The sequence below is a fragment of the Artibeus jamaicensis genome, unplaced genomic scaffold, assembly GCF_021234435.1.
Source record: "Artibeus jamaicensis isolate MK-2021 breed Jamaican fruit bat unplaced genomic scaffold, CSHL_Jam_final contig_797, whole genome shotgun sequence".
NCBI lineage: Eukaryota > Metazoa > Chordata > Mammalia > Chiroptera > Phyllostomidae > Artibeus > Artibeus jamaicensis.
Window position 1 is genome coordinate 9,975,371 of NW_026521977.1, and position 22,164 is coordinate 9,997,534.

The 22,164-nt window shown below is 48.8% G+C and overlaps 1 protein-coding gene across 2 annotated transcripts in view; it reads left to right on the top strand.

Moving 5' to 3' along the window:
• NAV2 (neuron navigator 2) overlaps positions 1-5,316 on the top strand; it is a 362,959-nt gene extending 357,643 nt beyond the window's left edge. For both annotated transcript variants that reach the window (XM_053673061.1, XM_037150498.2), the window contains one exon: positions 1,872-5,316. In XM_053673061.1, coding sequence (XP_053529036.1) covers positions 1,872-1,997 — 126 coding nt within the window. In that variant the 3' untranslated portion in view covers positions 1,998-5,316. The remainder of the gene's footprint in view (positions 1-1,871) is intronic.
• Positions 5,317-22,164: the final 16,848 nt, after the last annotated feature.

Here is a 22,164-nt window from a genome sequence, read left to right on the forward strand (position 1 = left end):
GAGCTCCCCCGGCAACTAAGGCAAAAGGAAAAGCCCGTCAGAGACCGTCACTCGCATCACCTAGTGTGACAGAAGAGGTTCGGGAGAGATGCAGCGGGATTAAAAGACGACCAGTCGCTGTCCGCTCCCTGCTGACCAATGGCTTTGCTCGATTTAAAAACAGCAGTAGCTGCTTTGGCCATCTGCTGCCCTGATGACTGCTGGGGTGGCGCTGTGCTTCTGCTGAGACTTTTTTTAACAGGAACAGTATTTTAAATGGACTTTTTTGTGTGTGTTACGATACACAATCTAATTTGCAGTGTTTATCAAACTTTAAAAAGGTCTTTCTGACATGAACCACTGCTGATCTCCAGTCATGACAGTATTTTTGTGGATGCAAGCTCACGAGGTCCTATAGGAAAATAGGATGTGTGGTGGCTGGCATGTTCCCAGGCACTCTTTTCTGGACCAGGAATATTCGTCTCACTGATTGAATACAGAAGGCATTTAGGTAAACCTGGGATTCTGAGAACAGCTACACGGAAGGCTCCTTCCAACCCCAGGCCTCCAGAAGTGAATGCGTCCATCAGCCACCCCTACTTACCACGCTGGACGTTCAGTGTTTCTCCCAAGTCTGTGCTCGCTGCCCGGGGCCACTGGTCTCGTGTTACAACAGCCCTTGTGTTCATTAGCCTCTCCGTGTGTGAGGCCAAGACCTCCGAGAGGGCAGGACTCAACCCGTGAGTGTCCCAGACCACGCGCCGTGGGTGTCCCAGGGACGCTGACGAGTGAATACGTAACCTCGGCTGCAGAGGGTTGGTCTCTGCATTTCTGTGCCCCCCCATCATGGACACCGGGCTCACCCAGGGGGACTGCTGGGCATCTGGGGGGGCAGCTGGCTTTCCTGCCCACAGCACCAAGTCTAGGCCTTAGCTTGGGGAGACTCTATCTTCCTCTTTTACTTGCTAGATAAAATATAAACTACATATACACACAATGTATAATTAGAGATAAAGTAAAAGTAGTTTTTAGTTCCCCATCTCCACTCCCGAACACGTAACAATAGAGAAGGTCAGGGAAGATTGAAGTGCACCCTTTAAACTCTCGAACATGATGATGATGATGACAGCAGCAGATCACATTTATTGAGCACTTACATTGTGCCAGGCCCCATTCTCGGGGCCCGATACACATGATGTCATTTCGTCTCCTCCTTCAGCCCTGGGGCATAGGGGCCGCTGTTCTCTCTAGTCTAGACACAAGGAACTGGTGGTCAGATACATGAGGCGCTTTGTCCAGACTCCTGAGTCGGGCTCCAGGCCTCTGATCCTGTGGCTCTGCTTGCTCCTGGCGCTGTCCCTGCCCTCCCCGTGAAGGCCTGGGTGGCAGCTGGTGCACAGATGAGCTTGTGCTCACCAAAGAGGGAGCCCTGGGCCCTGGAAGTCAGGGTGCTGATGAACGCATTCCGGAAGGAGGGAGGCTCGGCTGCCCTTTACTGAGGCTCAGCTAGGGTGTGCCCCTCCCAAGTAAAAATAAGTATCGGGATTATCGGGGACTTTCCGTGTTGTTTTCAGGGCTCTGCATATGTTAACTCAATCCGCGCCATAATGTTGTAGGGCAGGTACAACTGTTACTCACATTTGTTTGACCAGTGAAGACATTGAGACACAGAGAGGTTCAGGAACTTGTCCAAGGTCATGCAGCTAGCTAGTAAGTGGTGCAGCAGGATTTGAACCGTGGAAGCCTGGCCCAGAGCCCGTGCTCTTGTCTACCATCCCCGCTGTGGGCTGCAGTCCCAAGGTGAGTCTGGAGAAGGAGGCGTGAGCTTGCTAGAGGCCAGCAGTGGGTGGTGATCTGGACAGGAAGCTGCTCACCCTCTGCGTTCTTTGCAGATGAACATGCTGATGCGGCTGCAGGAAGCGGCCAACTACTCCAGCCCACAGAGCTACGACAGCGACTCCAACAGCAACAGCCACCACGATGACATCCTGGACTCGTCCCTGGAGTCCACTCTGTGACGGGGGCCTGGCCCTGGAGCCTGCCCTCCTCCTCCTCCTCATCCTCCCCCTCTCCCTTCCCCTCCTCCTCCTCCTCGTCCCACTCCACCTACATCACCCTGAAGATGCCCTCCTGAGCCAGCCCTGGCCGCAGCGTGAGTGCTGCAGGGACACTAAGACCCCTCGTCCCCCAGCCTTGACCTGGGTGCAGGCATCCCGGGCCGGCCGCCTTGGGACTGCTTCCTTCCACAGTGAGAGCTGCACTGTCTTCGGTTTTATTTTAAGTATTGTTTTTGCCTTGTTGCTGTGACTTCCCTAAGACACTGAAGATGCCTCTCGGGAAAGGATCATCACTGCTGAAAGGAAAAGGGTTAAACATGAAAACGCCATCCGAAGCTCTGAAACCACACAGCATCCTGCCACCAGCTGTCCGGCAACAGAGAGACTGGAGCAAAGTTGGAAATGCAGACGGCACAGCTTCCCCTCTGTGCAGGTCCCACAGACCGGGTCTGGGCCACCCCCCACCCCACCCCCGGCACCCCTGCGCACCCCTGCGTCCACTCCGGCCGCCTCGGAGAACTGGTGCTAACTCGGCATTTGCTTTGGTTCCACAATAAACGGCAGAGCTATGACACAGGGAAGCCTTAGGAAAAAAAATAACAACTTGTGCTTTTTCTGTATTGTTTTGTTCTCTAAATGGTGCTCTCCTCGCCCAGAGGTGTTCGGCCCGTTTCAGCCCGGCCACCCCGTTCAGACCTGGCAGCCTGCAGCCTCCGCAGCGCCCGAGCCAACTGCCGAGGGAGGATGTGCCCCGTGGAGGTGCAGCCCTGCAGACGGCCCTGTCTGTCTGCTCCCCAGAGAGAAGTGAATCAGGTTTTTCCTCTGCCAACACTGTGTGCAGCGGGAGCCGGTCTGCTTTGGAGAACGGATGACCCCTTTGAGAATGAGGTGGAGTTCCTCCCTTTCTGACTCTTTGATTTTGAAGATGTTCCCCTTCCCCCGTGTCAGAATCAATCCTTCGGTGAAAGCCCGGTTTGGTCCTGCTGAGTTGCGGTTTTCAGTTGTCCATCCTCACAGATCGACACACTTGCCTCCTGCGGCGGCTGCAGCTGCAGCAGCTGCGTCCCGTGAAGTGGGCCAGGGCCCCGTCCTCGACCTGCGGGTGCGCTGGGATCTTGCCTTTCCTTCTCGTCCTCAAGGCTTTGGAACGCACGTCGACACCCCAAGCGTTCCAGCCCCAACCTCAGGTGGGGTGGGGAGGTCACCTCGAGAAAGACTTGCACTTTTCTTCTGACCAACGCGATGCAACCCAACAAGGGGGTGGCAGCCACGCCCTCCCGGAAGCCCCGCCCCAGCCTCCATCCGGGCGAGCCTTTTGCCTGGCCTCTTGGGTGCTGACCTTCCCAAAGCGATGCCTTACTGGTTTTGTACGAACCGTGTTCATGAATGAGTGTCACGCCTGTCTGGGGTCTGTTTTTTTTTGTTTTTTGTTTTAATTTTCCCGTCAGAGCACACAGGGCTAAAAAATCATCTACTCATCAGGAGAACTCAAGTTGCTGTGACTTCTGTCTCATCCGAAGGACTCATTTGTGTGGGTGTGTGACTGTGGGAAAAAGGAAAAGAATTCATTTTTTTTTTTTAGGTTTTTAGCAGTCTCCAGCTGACGCCCAGGCACAGCTCCTACAAGTCTAGTCCCCACGGCATTGCGGACATGGCCATGCTACTCGGTGTCTTCACCACGCTGGTGTTTTCTTTACAGAGTGTGGCGAGTCTGTCCGTTGTTTGTTTCTACAGGAGAATCTTGTTTGACCCCAGTGGGGGAGTCTCTGTTAAGATCAGGGGCTTTCTTCCATCTTCACATTTCTGTACATGAAGGGGTATTTCTGTGTTTTCTTGTTACCACAAGAGCTAGACCTGCGCCTGCTCCCGTCCCATTGGATGACACCGCGTTCCTCCTCCAGAGGAAAAAGGGAATTTGTCCCACTAACTGGTAAATAGAAAACCTCTGGACACCATCCCTGTTTTTGTCTCAGTAGACTCAGGCTCTCTTCTGCGAAGCCTTCATTAGTCATCGGGCTGTGTGAGTGTGTCCTGTCCTGATTGGTTTTCCATACATTTTTCAAACCCATGCATTTGGCCTGTGGCCACGGGCCGACCCCTGAGCCTTCTGGTAGACCTGCAGAGTGGTCCTTCTCGGTCTAGCCCCCTGCGATGACCTGGCACTCATACTGTGAATTTGGGAGGAGGCGAAATTGACTTCTCCTTGCAGGCAGTTTTCCCAGTCACCTTGTGAGTAGACGCCTGTCAGTGTTGTTTGAAACTCTTCTTTTTTTTTCTTCCTTTTTAAGCAACACCCTCTCTTTCTCTTCCCTCTCCCACAGACTTCCCTCCCACTGGGTCCAGGCTTAGAACCGAGACCTCTGTCCCTGGTGCTGCCCAACTAGCGAACAGTGATTCCCAGTAGTGTGACCCTTGTGTGATTCACGACTCAGTGGCCCTCCTAACATTGTGGGAAGCAGGGTTGTCTGATGTGCACATTTCTCCTCTTGGTCATATTTTACTTTATCGGTGTCACTCACCTTTGAGAAAGTGACTTTGTACTCATTTAGGGCTCTGTCTGAAATGCTTCCATTTTGCCTTTTTCTACAGTTAGGCTAATTTTGAAATGTATGGAATTCTATGCAACATTTATGTTGAGTTACCAATGGAAGCCAAAATTTTCTTCCCAAACTGCCAAGAATTATACAGGCCATAAATGAGATGGGAATATCTTTTAATTCAAGGTTTGGGGTGGGATAGGGGCGGGGCAAGGAATAGAGATTTGCCTATACCTTTGTTGTACCTTGGGAACATTTTTTATTTAATTGTGGATGCTCTAAACTTCAGAATTCTGTGTATTCAAATTTGATCATGGCGAATCTACCACAAAAAGAAAAAATAGTCCAACTTTGTGGATATTAAACGGGAGGTTTGCTGTTTTGATCTAGTTGTTTGCCAGCAGAGCAATTTATGAAATATGTTCTATAAGATGTACATTTTTTCATTGTAACATAGAAATTGTAAATAATGGATCAAAGTGCTGCATTTTGCTGAATTTTTTCTAGCCATTTTTAAAGAGAAAACTAGGAATCGAGTATTTTGTGTACGGTATGTTTCCATCCTCCCTCCCCGCCCTCCTTGCCCGCCCTGTCTCCCTATTTAATTTTCATTTGTCATGAGGTTTTTGGATTTGCCAATGATCTGCTGGAGATCATGCCCCACGTCATAGAGAATAAAGCTGATGATTGTACCAGTCTTAAATTATTCATGATTCAATAAAATTGATGCTTATTTATTCAGATTCGTGGTTTGGCTTCTCTGTGCTAGGGCAAGTCTTGGTCGGTGTCATTCTTGTTTGGATGCAACAAAGAGGGGCAGCGCCCAGAACATCTGCAAACCCGCCTTAGGCACGATGTCGTCATCGTCTTACAGCCTCTCAGAGAACTTCTCACCCGAGTTACTGCTGCTCGTGGGGATCTTGTGGGGATGCAAATCTGGTTGAGCAGGTCCCGGCGGCCGAGAGTCAGGCTCCTAGGGGCCACTAGGTGGGGCCAGTGCTCTGGGACAGACCACACATGGGGGAGCAAGCAGAGTCCGCATCCTGCCAGCCTGCCCTGCCCTTTGCCCCCTTGGCACAAGAAAGCCTTTTTAAAATGTATTAAGTACCTACTAGTTGCTAGATGCTTCCTAAATCCCCCAATATAATCTGCAAAGTGACCCTGAGGAGGTAAATACTCTGACTCACGGTTTACAGGTGAAACAACCAGCTTGCGAGAAAAAGACTGACTCAGCAAAGAGGTGAGGGTTGGCGTTGCAGCCTGCTCTTCCAACCCCAGACCCTGCCCCCCTGGGCTGCCTCTACTCTTCGGGGCTGATCCACGTTGCAGCTGACATTTATTGCAGAGATGGCATAGGCAGTGGGAGCTGACATCACCTCTCAGCATTCATTCACTTCTGACAGCAGCAACAGAAAGTTGAAAGGCTTGGTCCGAAGTGAGGCCGGAGGGTTCCCTGTGAAATGGATCCCACGCAGCTGGCTCCACTGCTAAGGACAGGAAATCTCTAACTCATCGTAACACACGGCAATGGCCCAACTGCGGGAGAAGCAGAATCCGGATGTTCAGCCCAGGTGGTTTTTAACGCCTGTCAAAAAAAACGAAGGGGAGCTCGCACAATGGCTTAGCAACGAAGGGTCCTACGTTTCCGCGATTTTCTGTGTCACGTTCTGCCTCACAGCTGCACAATATTCTGTAATCACATCTAGGAAATACGGTCAGCATATGTGAAGGGCACAACAGGCTAGATGCTAGTGGGCTTTTTTTAAAAAAAGGAAGAAAGGGAACTGTGCATTTAAATTTTTGCTACGTGCCAGACACTGAGCTGAGAATTCCACCCCATCACACGTAATCGTAGCCCCTCTCAGAAGCAGACGCTATCTCCATTTTACAGGGGAAAACGAGATGACTGATATTAAATAACTTACAGGGTAGGAATGGGCTTCTCGGTTTGCCTGATTCGGAAGCTCATGTCCTTTCTGCCAGATGACACTACTGCCGTCACCATAGGTGGGACGTTGAAGGGAGGATCACACGTCCCTTCCGCCTTAGCTGTGTAACTGATGACCTCCGACACTTAGCAGCTGAGAGCAGCATGTTCTCAAACTGTGGATCAGGGAACCCGATGTGGCCTGGCTGGGCCGCTTGCTCAGGGTTTCTCACGGGCTGCGATCAACACGTCTTACACATTTATCAGGCACATTTAAAACCAAGAACTATGGTGTATGAGATGCATTGAATGGTAAAATGTTGAATATTTTTTCCTGCAGATCAGGAGACAGACAAAGGTGCCGGCTCTCATCACTCAAACTCAGTAGAGACCCTAGTTGGTGGAAAGAAGCAGGAGAATTCAATTGTGGGGATTGGAAAGGAAGCTGTTACACTGTCTTTTCTTACAGATGATGCGTACTTAGGTAATCCAAAAGAATTCACAGGTTATTAAAAATAAAAGTTGAATGAATTTGCTGGGTATGATCAGTCCCCGAAAATCAGCTGAATAGCTATATATGCAGCCAAGAGTTTAAAAACTTAAAAATACTAATTGAAGAGCATCAGAAATAGCATATACTTAGGAATAAATGCAATGGAAGATGTGCAAGATGTCTACACAGAACTATGAAATATTTTGGGGGAAAATTAAAGAAGACCCAAAGAAATGGATATATGTTTACGGGTCAGAAGCCTCCGTGTTGTAAAGATGTCAGTTCCTCCCAAAGGAACTATAGATTCGGTGCCATCAACACTCAAAAATCCAACACAGTTTTCATGGAGTTGACAAGGTGATATTCTTATGTCTGTTGAAATGGAAAAGGTAAAGTGCAGCCAATAAAAAACAAGAAGAGAGATTCTGGCCCTGGCCCGGTAGGTAAATTGGCTAGAGCGTCATCCCAATGCACCAAGGCTGCAGGTTCAATCCCCCAGTCAGGTCACATACAAGAATCAACCAATGAATGTGTAAATAAGTGGAGCATCAAATTGATGTCTCTCTCTCTCTCCCCCCCTCTCTAAAATCAATACATTTTAAAAAATAAAAATTTAAAAAAAAAGAGATGTCTACCAGGTAGCAAGACTTGCTCTGAAGGTCACTAAGACAATGCGGCCTTGTTGTAAGAACTGACAAGTAGTTCAGGAAAATAAAACATAATAAACACTTCCAAATAGGCCTCACACATGCTTGCTTGCTTTCCTACGTGGAATTATGGATAACATCTCTGACCAAAGAACCTGTCTGACGGGGAAGGGAACTCTACCAAGGACACACAATGATGAGACCCACTGGTTCCCACTACAAAGCTGGAGGATGAGCTTCTTTCTCCAAGGCTCTGAAGACACCAGCCCAGGCCAGACGTTCTGGGAGGGGCTGTGCTCTCCAGGAAACACACGCACCCCCCACGAGCCGTTACTGGTGTCTGATGCCCAAGAGTTAGGGTTCAAGAGTGGGAACTGAAAAGCAGAAGTAGGAGTGGTCCCTGCAGCACCCACCTGGGGACCCCTTTGCTTCCCATCCCCAAACTTTATCCTCTAAAACGAGGTGCTTGTCCCTGGTGTGTTGGGGGGAGGTGGGGAGAGGTGGGAAGAGGGTCCCTTCTACTTTCCTACCACTGAGTTGAAGACTACCCCTGCTACCGGTCACCTGTGACTTCTCCCACCAGGCAGTCGGCCCTGATGAGGAGGAGGAGTGAGGCTGCAATGCGTGAGCCGGAAGAAGGGTGCCTGGAACGTGGAGAATGTGCCAGGGTACACCTCTTGCTACTCCCGTGTCTGGTGACGACTGTGAATGAGTGTCTGCAGCCACCACAGCCCAGCCAGGCCAAGGTACACAGTTGCTCAGACCCGTCAGGAATGAAGGTCTGGGATCTCCAGGCCCATGATGTGCTGGTTGCTGGTGAAGGGGACACAGACTGGGGGATGGAGAAGGGAGATGCTGGAGAGCAGTTAGGGCCCTAGGACCAGCTACAGCATGGAGAGGAGCTTGTTCCCCTAACCCACCCATGCTAAGTCTTTTTTCCTGGCATTGTGACCAGCCACCACCCCTCCTGGAGCATCAATAACAGGGGGCTCCATGAGCCAAACGCATTGCAAGGCAGGGGCTGCAGCCGACACTCTTCATGCCTCGGTCCGTAGCTCTGATGTGACCTGAGCCTGCAGGGCACAGCTGGCGCCAGCAGCCTCCCCGACAAGCACCTCCATCTCTCTCCCTCTCTGCCCAAGTCCACCCTCCAGGGTGACGGCAGCTGGGTCATCCCACAGGCACAGGGGGTTTAATGCCCCGGAGACAGCCTGCAGCCAACAAGGTCCAGGAGTGAGTGGCCAGTGCGCTGCTTTCCTGTCCTGCTGTGGGACAAGTGGGAGGCACCTGCTATAGGGCCCTTAGAGATTCCCCGGGGGGGCTGAGCCCTAGCCACCCACAGGGGCAGCTAGTGAAGGAACCCTTCGCTGGCTTTCTCCCTCCCTGGTCACGTTCTGTCTATTCCCTCACTGTGAGTGGTCATGAGGGTGAGGAACACTCCCCGGAGCAAGCTGGGCCCTGGGCTCTTTGCATCGTGCACCTGAGACACCTCACTTGCCTCGTCTATTCCCAGCTCCACGGCACAAAGCCATTGTCTACACGCAGGCCCTTTCTCAGGATCTGCTAAGACAACTCAGCAATCCCACTCTTAAAGTTATTGTTATGGATCGAATTGTGCCCCCTAAAAAGATATGTTGGAGTCTTACCCCCCCAGTACTTCCAAATGTGACCTTATTTATTATTTTTTAGACATTTTATTTATTTATTTTTAGAGAGAGGGGAAGGGAGAGAGAAAGAGGGGAGAGAACATGTGTGGTTGCCTCTCACACGCCCCCTACTGGATAACTGGCCCATAACCCAGGCATGTGCCCTGACTGGGAATCGAACCAGCGACCCTTTAGTTCACAGGCCAACAACAGTCAATCCACCGAGCCACACCAGCCAGGGCAATGACCTTATTTAGAAATATGGTCATCACAGATGTAATTAGCTAACAATGAGGTCACAAGCAGGGTGAGCCCTGAATGGCATCTGGCTGGGGTCCTTAGGAGAAGATAATGTGGAGAGATGAGAAAAAAATGCCACTTGGAGGTGGAGGCAGAGATAGGAGGTGTGTGGCTGCAAGTCTAAGAGCACGGAGGACCGATGTTCCTGGGAAGCCAGGAAGAGGCAAGAAGCGATTCCACCCGGAGCCTCAAGGGGAGGGGGGCCCGCTGGCACCTCAGACTTCCGGCCTCCGGACTGTGAGAGGAGACATGTCTGTTGTGGTAAGCCACCCAGCTCGTCCTACTTTGTTATGGCAGCCCTACCCACCTAAGAGTTACACACTCGACAGAAATGTATCGTTAAGGAATAGGTACACAAGCGTTTATCGCAATTATAACGTTCATTATAACAAAACCCGGAAATAATTCACACTTGCACGGCCAATAGAATGACGCATAAAACTGTGGCCAGGCAGCATCAGACAGCAGTGAGACTCTCTGTGGGTGGCCGCTGAGTGCGTGTTGACAACAGCCAGACACAAAGGGTGTCAAATGCAGGGTGCCAGGTGTGTGGAGTTCACACTGCCATTCTGGGGCGAGTGTCTGCACAGGTACAGGAAGAAGGGCAGGGGCCGTGGTCCGAGAGGGTGGGAGGCCTCAGGGTGGTAGCTTGGCGATTGCACAAGCATTTGCTTTGTGGTTGAACGTGGAGCTGTACATCTTTGTTTCGTGCCCTTGTCTCTGCGAGCGTTATACTTTGCAATGAGGTTTTTAAAAAGCACATGCCACCCCAGGCTGAGCACCCCTGTCTTGCAGGGTTCAGGGCTGTGTCCAGAGTGCTGAGGCCGTGAGGCACTCCCTCCCTCTTCCTCATCCTCCCAGCTCCGACTTCCCTGGCCACACAACGTCTGCACAATATCAGAGGCTGGAGCTGGGGAGCCTCAGAGGATGGAATTGGGTCCAGAAGGGGAAGATGGAGCAGAGAGGTGCATTCGGACCGCAGGCAAAGGCTGGAGGGCCACCTGACAGGAGCAGCAGAGGGTTCTGCCTGCCCTGCTGGTTGGCAGATGAGTCCAGGTGTCCACTAGAGCTTTGAGATCACCGGGCGGGATAGCTTCAGGCAGGGCATAGTGGAAGGAGCCTTGGGGTCTGGAGACCTGAGCTACTGGCTCCTACCCTGGCTGCCTCCCTCATAGAAGTCCCACCTGCTCTCAAGGCCATAGTTTCCCCATTGAACTAGCTCAGTGGCTCTTTAATGTGACTGATCCCACTGGCCCAGGAAGCACAGACTGTAGCCTCTCCCCTTAGCACTGGAGAACTAGAAAGTCCTGGGAGACAGCCTCTCCCAACTCCTGCCATCCCAGACTGCAATTACAGGCAGTCCATTATACCTCAGAGTGGCCACAAGGGGGTAGCAAAGCCCAAGTAATGCCACAATGCCAGCCCTCCAGAGGCGGGGCTGGACTCTCTTGGCAAAATTCTCCCTCCCTCCCTCCCTCCCTCCCTCCCTCCCTCCCTCCCTCCCTCCCTCCCTCCCTCCCTCCCTCCCTCCCTCCCTCCCTCCCTCCCTCCCTTCCTTCCTTCTTTCCTTCCCCAGGCCCTCTCTTCTGATTTAAGTGGCGTTTTTTGATTGTTTGTTTGTTTTAAAGGATGGGGCATGAGCCTCAGAAAATGGACCATGGTATTTTCCCTCTGCTTCGTGCTGAGAGGGTGAAGCTGAATTCCTATCAAGGAAATAGAAAAAGGAATCATTGTGACTCAGGCATCTAAGACAAGTAATTTGCCTTCACGATGCATGTGTTCCATTTAACAGTCGTGTGACATTGGTCTCCTCCCCCCTTTTTCCCTCAGTGGAATGACTGGTTGAGAGACTTGTGCAAAGTCTCACTAACCAGGCACAGAGTAAGGATTTGAACCCAGAGCCTGAAAGACTCCAAAGCTTGGAGTCTTATTCCTACACCACAACACCGTCCAATTGCCACTGCCCACATCCAAGTACTCACATGTATAAGCCCATTGCTGGGCCCCTGGGCTCTGCAGGTGAGGCCCAGAAGGTATTATTATACTTAGAACAGAAAACAGGCTGGGAGTAGGAGGATGGTCTCAGAACCCAACCTGAGCTAACCGTGCTGCCAGAACCAGAACCCCGTGTCCTGGCTTCCTTTCCTAGGTGATTAAGGGAGCAGCTAGCTAGGCACACAGGCTCTGGGGCCTACGGAATGGGTTCAAATCCCAGCTCCACGATCCACTTCCACTTCTTCCTGAGTAAACCCTGATACTGTGCACTTACCTGCCCCTACCCCACTGGCTGATGTGACTCAAGAGGCTGACCCTTCCCCTGCTTCACCCCCCAGGGTGGGGTCTATGGTCTAAAGTCAAACCCAGTCAGTGACCTAGGGGTTGGGGCTTGAATAAACATATCGTGCTGTTTGCAGGAGTCTTGGCAGAGCAGAGGACTTCTAGGGAGGTCTCCTGTCTCTTGAGAGATCCTCTGAGCAGGTCCCATTCCTCTTCCTCTGACGATTGTCATGTCTGGAGGTAACCCGGGCCTGGTGCTGTCATCTTGGGCTCAGCCTTAGGATGAAGCACCCTGGAAGAGAGCAGAGCAGAGCAGAGCGGAGCAGAGGTAGAGCCAGACTTGCTGTAGGTTGTGGGGCCACCGACTCATCCTCGTAAGAACTCATCCCCCCTTGGGACTTGCAGTCAAATGAGGTAAAGGGGCATCTGCCTAAGTCAAGGCTTCTGTGAGGAGCCCTTGGGAGCAGCCAGGCAGATCCTGCCCGAGGGAGGCACCGCCTGGTGAGATAAGTCTGATGAAGCAGGTAAACCAGAACACACTGTCTGGGGGCACAAGCGCTAACCAATAGGAGCCGCTTCTCCTGCTCTTCTGGCTGCTCCCAGGGTCCTCATCCTGATACTCTGTCGGGGCAGAGAGCGGGCTAAGACCCTGCACTCCCCAGCTGGCCCGCCTGGGTTTAAATCCAGTTCTGTTACTCACTAGACCCACACTTTGGACAAGTCACTTCACACTTCAGGACCACTGTGTCCCCATCTGTGAAATGGAGATGATGATAACGGTACCTACTTCTTAGGATTATTGCAACGCTTGAGGTCAAATGTGTCAAGTTCGGAGAACCGCGTGTGGCGCATTATAAGCTCTCAGTGATTGCTGGCTGCTATCATCCCCATCTCTTTTCTTAACAGTTGCCAAGATCTTGTCCGGCTGAAATTTGCTTCGGACCCCTGCCTCAAGAGGCTGGGAGTGCTGCTAGGGGACCTGGGTTCCAATTTAGATGCCGCCCTGAACTGGCTGTGCCACCTTTAGGGAAACATTCCCATCTCTGGGCTCTGCCTCCGGATCATGGCTCACTTGGCTTGTTTTTCCTCTGTGTGCTAATGTGAGCCTCTGGTGTTGGGAAAATGGAGGAGCTTGGCAGGTGTCTGTGGCTACAGCGCTTCCCCCACTGCTGTCTGGCGGATGCCCCAGGAAGCCCTGGGTCCACTGCAACCTATTCCAATGCTCCGCTGCTGCCATCTTGAAGGTCTTCACGGATTTTGAGCAGGGGAGCCTGCGTTTTCATTTTGCACTGAGCACTGCAGATTAAGGAGTGGGTGCTCACTCAGACTCACGGGCCTGAGTCCTGTCCTCCATTCACAGAGCTGGGGGTGGGGGCGGGGCAGCAGCCAGACCAGACCACGTGCACCAAGAGAGGGGAAAAAAGCTCATTGGTGGAGGAATGGTGGAGGGCATGGTTGCCACACGGGCAAAACCGGACAGGTGGTCACTGCAGACATGGACGTGGAACAGTTCGGAGAACATTAGGAACCCCTAAGTCACCCAGGCTGAGTTCTCGCTTTCCCTGTGTGTGGCTCTGTGGTGGGAGTCACACAACTGTGGTCACCATACTCAGCCCGGGCCGCACTCTCCCCGGGCCAGGCACCCACTCAGCAGAGCCTGGGGCATGAGTATTGTTAAGCTGCTTCATGGCGGGGAAAGCTCGAGCAAGGGTCTCTTCCTGCAGTGGGAGAGCCAGCTCCAGAGTGCCACCCCACTCAGGGGCACGTGGGGGTGGGAAGTCCCCGCTGTGCTTCCCAGCTGTCCCTGGCCGCCTGTCACCGTCCCCTTCGCTCTACTGCAGTGCTCTGTGTCTGCTCCCCTGAGCTGGAGGCGTGCTGATTCCCCAGTGTAGTTCTAGTGCCTGGAGCGGAACAGGGCTCCCATCAGCAGAAGGTACCGGGTAGAGAACCAAGGGAGACAGAGGGATCTCGGAAGTGTCCAGGCAGAGAGGCGAGGGCAGGAGTGAGGCGGGAGCATGGCAGAAGGAAGGTCAGAGGGCAAACTCAGGGAGGAGGAGAACTACCTTACAAATGAATAGCAATAGGAGCAAATAGACCTGTCCGTGTATCGAATAGATAGCAGAACTTTGTATAATGTAGCGGAATATAATCACGTGTTCACTTGGTAGGTGTGCTGATGGCAGTGATATTGACATACAAGTCCCAGTGCCCTCTTGCGGGCAGTGTCGGTTAAAGCAAATATATTCTCCAGGGTAACAATAATTCTCACGTGCTGTGAAGGGACATGAAAATGTGGAATTGGGGGCGGAAGGAAGAACCCTGTGCCGCTGTATTAAACTGGAGATTAGCAGTATGATATCCTCTCTCTCTCTCTCTCTCTCTCTCATAGAGGCAATATTGTAGTGCAAATCAGCCCACTTAGCAGGCAGATCCTAATGATTTCTAAATACCATTCCCTACTAAATAAATAAACAGACCCGAGTTTTTCGGAGAAGTGGCTAATTCCAGGTGTGGGCCAGAAAAATTACCAGGTCAGCCTGGAACACAGGACGTGCTCAAGGACAGTTGGAGAGGGATCCGAGGGGCACGGGGGTCAGCTCGAAGGGGCTCCCGTGGGCTAAGTCTGAGATACTTGAACATCCAAAAGGATATAATGGTGGTGATGTGTCATAATATAATCGAATAGAACAAAAAATCCATGGGTCCATAGTGATAACAAAAGGCTAAGGGTGCGGCCATTCAGAAGCGTGCTGCTCGGCCACAGGCCCCTTTCTGGTCTCAGGTGGGCACACAGGGGACCCTCAGAAAGAAGCTGGGGGGCGAAGGACCGGAACTGGGCAGTTCCACATACAAATAGTATGACATAGAGACTTCATGGTAAAAGAGGAGACATTTGCTCACGTTTTTACAATTTTTTTAAAAAGATTCTATTTATCTTTTTTTAGAGAGAGGGGAAGGGAGGGAGAAAGAAGGAGAGAAACTTTGATATGCAAGAGATATCTTGATCAGTTGCCTCTCACACGCCCCCAACTCAGGCAAGTGCCCTGAGTGGGAATCGAACTGATGACCATTTGGTTCTCAGGTCAGCACCCAATCCACTGAGCCACACCAGCTGGGGCCTCTCACCTTTTTTTTTTTTATAATGGGAAATTGCACTTACATTCCAGATTTCCAGCTTCTCCCAGGCTATCCAACCTCTATTCCCACAGGGAAACGATCAGCTGGAGTGAGTAGCAGTCAGCCTATTCAGCGGGCTTTGCATCCTCCAGCTCACTGAGGTCCCCACCACTCATGTGCCTGGTAGTGGGAGACATCAGCATTTGTGACCACTGGTTCAACCTGTACAGCTTCTCTGAGAACTGGCGTCTGTCATTAGGAGTCCTGTCTGTGTGTTGCATTGTGGTGTGTGTGTGTGTGTGTGTGTGTGTGTGTGACAGCACTTGACTCAACACTTGCTATGGGATGATTGAGACAAGGAGGAGGTGAACTCCCACCTGGGGGGACTGTACGTGGACTGTCTCCTCCTGATTCACAACGAGTTTGCAGCATCAGCGGTCTCCTTCCCGCACTTGGCCTGTCCGGCCTCCTCCCACGTGTCGTATGGACGTCTGTTCACCTGCTGTTCTGGGCTGAGGGGAGGGAATTGTTGTGAAAGAAGCTGCTAGAACTAGAGTAAGACCATTCCCTAGGGGGGAGGAGTAGAGTTTTCCCAACAACTGGTGGAAAGTCTCCTGACTAATGCATGAAGGAGGAAGATCTATCGAGGAGAGGCCAAGACAATGGTGCAGTGGGGTTGAGGAGCAAGGTTAGGGACTGAGAGAACAACCTACGTTCTCAGACGCTGCAGAAGACCTTGGTGTTGTCTACCCAGTACTAATCCTCTCCTTCTGACTGACAGAACCCCAATTTCATCCAGGCAACAGCGAGCCTCGGTAGAGCACAGGGAAGAAGCCTGCCCTTGTTGTCTCATGGGGTTGTTATGAAAATCAGATGGGATGCTGTAAGGTAAAAATTGTGAACTCTGAACAAATGTGGAGGATTAATTTACTCATGAGAGAACATTGCATGAGAAGTGAGCTCCTGCCCCTACCGGTGTGGCTCAGTGGATTGAGTGCGGGCCTGCAAACCAAAGGGTCTCTGGTTCGATTCCCAGTCAGGGCACATGCCTGGGTTGCGGGCCAGGTCTCCAGTAGCGGGTGCACGAGAGGCAACCACACATTGGTGTTCCTCTCCCTCTCTTTCTCCTTCGCTTCCCCTCTCTCTAAAAATAAATAAATAAAATCTTTTTTAAAAGAGAGAAACTATTTCCTCAAATACATATGCACAAATCAGGCCTCTGTAAACTAGTCTGTAACAGGCCTTGTCAATAACTAATCACTGCTTGTTCCTATTCACTTCCCCCATAAGTACAGTTTTAAAAAGAGAATTTTCTTGGAATGCAAACCTTAGCACCACTTACATGATCTCTCCTGGTAAATGAGTCCTTTTGACTTGAGAACGAAGAGGTGAGTAGTGACAGCTGCTAGTTGATATCAGACGTTTTGCTAAGAGCGACTGAAACAGTCCTCGCGCCCCCCGCTCTGCTTTGCCCGGTCGGTTAGTGCCTGCTGGGGGGTGGTAGGTGCAGAGAAGTGAAGTGGAGGGGTGGCCTCTTTCCCGTGGGGGTGCCCATGTGGGGCGAGTAATCCTCTTTTAATCACAGTCTAAACATGGCCCTAAAACAAGATGTTTGTGCCAAAGGGAATTCCAGGAGGCATTACCCTGATGTGGCGGTGGGGGACTGGGGACGAGTGGGAAAATAATAGAATCGTCAGCCCCACCGAGCTCGGGCAGGGGGTGGAGCGCACACTTTTGTTGCTTTGGATTACCAAAGAGTGAATTGAAACGTCAGTTTTCCTTTTAATCAGCACTTTGCTCTAATAGTAGTTTTGCCATTTAAACTGTAAAGAATGTGGTTGCATTTTCTCCCTGGCAACACATAAAAACACATACAAGTAACTATACAAACACCTTTGGGTTTTTTTTTTTTCAAGTCTTATTTTGGGATAATCTTGGATTTACAAAAAGCTGCAGATAGCAGGGGGAGTTCTTGTCTACTCATCACCCACCTCCCCCCGTGTTACTATCTTACTTCACCGCGTGTGTTACATTTGTCACCATTGACAAACCAGTATTAATACATTATTAAAATACATTATTGTCAACTACACTCAATGCTTCGTTCAGGTTGCTTTAGATTTTAATCCAATTGTTCTTTTTCTGCTCCAGGATCTCATCTGCAATTCCATGTTGCACTTAACTGGGCTTATTTTTACATCGGTGTCAGAAAAGTCATTAAAAAAAGAAAACTAAAACCATCAACTCAAAATCAAGGAAACATTTTTTTCTCTTCGGAGGGTATAGAGTTTTAGACTTAGGTAGGCCTTTGCCAGGACAACCATTTTTATAGTTAATTAATTTTGCCTTTCCAAATTCAGACCATATGACTTTAGCTAAAGTCACCTTGTAAAGGAAAGAGTAAATATTTATCAAAAGGACTTCTTGTGGAGCCTGAAGTTGGTAGTGGGGTGCGGGAAGGGGTGGAAATTTGGGTTCTGTGGTACATCTGCCCTTAGTGGGAAGAGAATGTGCTGGGCTCTCTGACGTCTAGAAATTGGGGGGAAGGTTTCTCAGCCTCAGTCTCCCATCCTGTCAGATGCTGATACTGATCCTTCGATGCAGGGTTGCAGTAAGGTGAGATAGAAAGTCCATGAAAGCTTCAGCATTATGCCCGGCACACTAGGACTCAGGAGACATTTTTGTTATTCTTTTATGGTTTTTTTTTTTAGGGGAAAGAGAGGCATTTTGGAAATGTTTTGCTTAGCGGCTGCTTGTTTCAACTTACTGCCTCTAACTGAAAGCATTTCCTCACCACGTCACTGTCTACCACCGCACCTCAGACACACCCTTCCCTCTGCTCTCTCATGTCTCTTTCGAGATGGTGTGGTATATGGTTTCCTCTCCCTACCCCATAAAAATCATACCATCCTACAAGCCTTTGAGCAGATTTCTCCGCAAAGCCTTCTCAGATGCCGTGGGTGCTGGGGAAAGGGCATAACCAAAAAGATTTCTGAGTGTGTTCCTTATTTGTAAAATGGGATTAAAAATAGCGCAAGGAAACAACAGTAGAGTGGGTGAAACTGAGAATCAAATCAATGATTTGGAACATAAGGAAGCAAAAAACAACCAATCAGAACAAGAAGAAGAAGAAAGAATCCAAAAAACAAGGATAGTTTTCCCTCTGGGACAACTTCAAGAGGTCGAACATTTGCATCATAGGGGTGCTAGAAGGAGAAGAGGAAGAGGGAGGAATTGGAAATCTATCTGAAAAAACAGTGAAAGGAAACTTCCCTAATTTGGTGAAGAAAATAGACATTCAAGTTCAGGAAGCACAGAGAGTGATGGATGCAAAGAGGCCCACTCCCAGACATACCAAAATTAAAGTGCCAAAGGTTAATGATAAAGAAAGAATATTGAAAACAGCAAAAAAAAATGTAGTTAACTACAAAGGAGTTTCTATAAGACTGTCAGCTGATTTCTCAAAGGAAACTTTTCAGGCTGGAAGAGACTGGCAAGAAATATTCCAAGTCATGAAAAGCAGGGACCTACAGCCAAGATTGCTCTACCCAGCAAAGATATCATTTAGAATCAAAGGGCAGACAAGAAAAAACTGAAGGAGTTCATCATCACCAAACGATTATTATATGAAATGCTAAAGGGACTTATTTAAGAAAAAGGAGATCAAACTATGAACAATAAAATGGCAATAAATGCATATCTATCAACAATTGAATCTAAAGAACAAATTAAACAAACAAGAAGAACAGAGACATAATCATGGATATGGAGAGTGTTTTGATGGTCGCCAGATGGGAGGGAGGTGTGGGGGAATGGGTGAAGAGGTGAGGGGATTAAGAAGTACAAATAGGTAGTTTCAGAATAGCCATGGGGATGTGAAGTACAGAATAGGAAATGGAGTAGCCAAAGAGCTTATACACATCACCCATGGACACAAACAGTGGTGTAGGGATTGCCTGAGGGAGTAGGGGGTCCTGGATGGAGGGGGGAAATGGAGGCAACTATAACAGCATAATCAATATAATATAATTAAAAATAGTCATAGTGTAGATGAAATGCTACTCATCGCATCTAGTACATCATGTGTTCTTCTGAAGAAAATAATAATAGCTCTTCTTGTAGAGAGTACCAATGAAAATGGAAAGAAGAGCAGAAAATCTACTCAGGAGTTACATACAGGGACAGGCCTTAGGGGCTCATTCCTTGCATGGAGTGGCAAAGAGGGCGAGGTCAGGAATGGCACTTGGGTCTCTAATTTTCGAGGGAGAGAAATACAGACATTCATGGAATTAGGGGCAAGAGTGAGGGCCTTTTTTTCTTTTTGTTTTGTTTCATTTTATTTTTGCTTTGTTTGAATGGACTAATGCAACTGGAAGACACAGCACTTGGTCCCCAGCCTGTGGAATTTAACAAGTTCTTGGGACACCAAGATACCCAAAGGCCATTGACTCTCTGGGTCTCAGGCTGAGCAGAGAGAGATTTGAGCGCCTCCCTCCCTCCCTCCCTCCCTCCCTCCCTCCCTCCCTCCCTCCCTCCCTCCCTTCCTTCCTTCCTTCCTTCCTTCCTTCCTTCATTTTTTGCCTAAGCAATTCTTCAGTTCATTTGAAAGATTTACAAATTCCAGACCTACAGCTTAGACCAGCAATTTTCAACCTTTTTCATCTCATGGCACACATAAACTAATTACTAAAATTCTGTGGCACACCAAAAATATGTTTTCTGATCTGACAAAAATACGTATAATTTTGATGCATTTACACTGGATAACTGTTGTTCTGTTGGCTGTTTCATTTTTTTTTTTATTTGACAGTCTAAGGGGAAGGAGGTCAGTGCCCCTGACTAAAGAAGAGGTATTTGTGTTTTAAAAATTCTCATAGCATACTGGCTGAAAGTTGCTGGTTTACTCTCTAGAGTGTCTCCTTCCCTCCTTTGAATTAATTTGCTCACTCAACACGTATCAAACACCTACTATGTGTTAGGGACTATGCAGGACATCAGGAGCCAAACTCCAGCATTTGTAGTTCATGAGTAAAGCTTTGTGAACGTAGGGAAGGAGCATACGCTTTAAAACTTCCCAGAGTATTTTTTTCTTTTCTGGATTTTAACTTTATTATTATAGAAAAAATTGTTCATATTATATATGTTTCTTGCTTTGAATTCTGCATTGTCTTATGATAATATGGCTACCTCAAATGTTTTTACTTGCTTGTCACACTTTGGACCATTTCTGGGTTTTATCTCATCTAACATGTGTTATTATTCCAATTCACTTAATTTTTTAAGACCTGAGATTAAAAAAACTCACGGAATTTACCATTTTAATCCTTTTTAATTTGCAGTTCAGCCATATTAACTAGATTCGCATTGTTGTGCACAGATCTCCAGAATTTTTTCATCTTGGAAAACTGAAAGTGTGCCCACTGAACAAATCCCAATCTCCCACTCACCCCAGCCCCAGGCAGCCACAATTCTTTTGGTTTCTATGAGTCTGACTATGTTAGGTACCTCATACAAGTGAAATCAGATAGTATTTGTCTTTTTACTACTAGCTTATTTCACTTACCATAATGTCCTCAAGGTTCTTTCATGTTGCGTATGTGACAGGATTTCTCCCCTTTTTAAGGCTCAATAATGTTCCATTGTGTTTACAAGAGGGGGACCCCAAAAAACTGGAATTATCTTCTAGAGGACAGGCCTCTTGTAGTACAGGCTTTTCCTGCTAGGTAAGGTTCTAGGAACCGATCTGTATCGGTGCACCAGCTGGCCTTGTTGTGAGAGGCTGTGTTCGGCTTCAGTGAATTTTTTTTAAAAGACTCTTCCAACACATTTGCCCATTTCATGATGGGTGATTTACAAGAGCACCTGCCCACACGGTGCTGAGTGTTCAGTAGTTTTTGACCAACAGCATCATGACTGCCATGCCCCACCCTCCCTCTTCACCTGATCCCACCCCAAGTGACTTTTTTTTTGTTTCCCTGGATGGAAAACATCCTCAGAGGGAAATGTCTTGCCGATGTGGAAGACGGGAAAACATAAAATGGCACAAAAGGCACTAAAAGGCACAAAAATCGATGAGTTCAAGAACTATTTTTAGCAGTGGAAAAAAGGTCTTGATAGATATATTGCATCAAATGGAAAGTACTTTGAAAGTGACTGAAGTTTAAACATGTAAGAATAAATACACAGTTCTTTATAAATAAATTCCATTTTGAGGGGTATGCCCTCACATATAGCACATTTTCTTTTTTTATAGAGACTTTTTATTTTTAAAAAAGATTTTTACTTATTTATTTTAGACAGAGGGGGAGGGAGGGAGAAACAGAGGGAGTGAAACATTAATGTGTGGTTGCCTTTCACATGCCCCCTGATGGGGACCTGGCCTGGTCTGCAACCCAGGCATGTGCCCTGACTGGGATTCAAACCAGTGACCAATTGGTTCGCAAACCAGCACCCAATCCATTGAGTCACACCAGCCAGAGCAAGAGTTCTAACCTGATGTTCTTTACTCTCTAGGCTGTTGGTTAAACACATCATTTCTGCTGAAGGCTAGTTCTTAAAGAACTTCAGCTCCACTTGGGGGCCCTGGAGTCTGTTTGTGGGTTCTCATGTCATGCCTGCAGATGGCATTCCTGATAGAATTAGTTCATACACAAAAGTCAAGACCAACTATGAGCTTCTCTGGGAACTAGGAAATACCCTTTCAAGGAGAAACAGGAAAACCATTACAACTTGAACCTCTTAAACTTTCACTGACTTCTCTTAGCCCATCGTTTCCATCCTTAGAGAAGGAGGAGTACAGCAGACACGACTTGTCGGTACTTGGCTGGGGCTTTGTAACCACAGCAAATACACTTGTTTCGTGTTAAAGGGAAGCAGAGTGGGCCCTGGCCTGGGAGCTGGACATGGGTTCTAGCTGCAGCGTGGCCACTGAGCAGCTGGGTGGCCTTAGACGTTTGCCTTCCCCTCTTGAGTGTCGGCCTTCTTTCCGTAAATTCCTGCAGCACCGAGACCAGAGAAGCTCCATTCCTTTCAGCTCTAATACTCTGCGAATTAGTGATAGTATCACTTGACCCCTTTGTCCATTCTACTTTTTATTTGGCATTTGTTCATTTGATACATATGTACATATATAAAAATCTGTACATGGTAAAAATACAAAATAAGTATTTGTTTATAAGTTATGC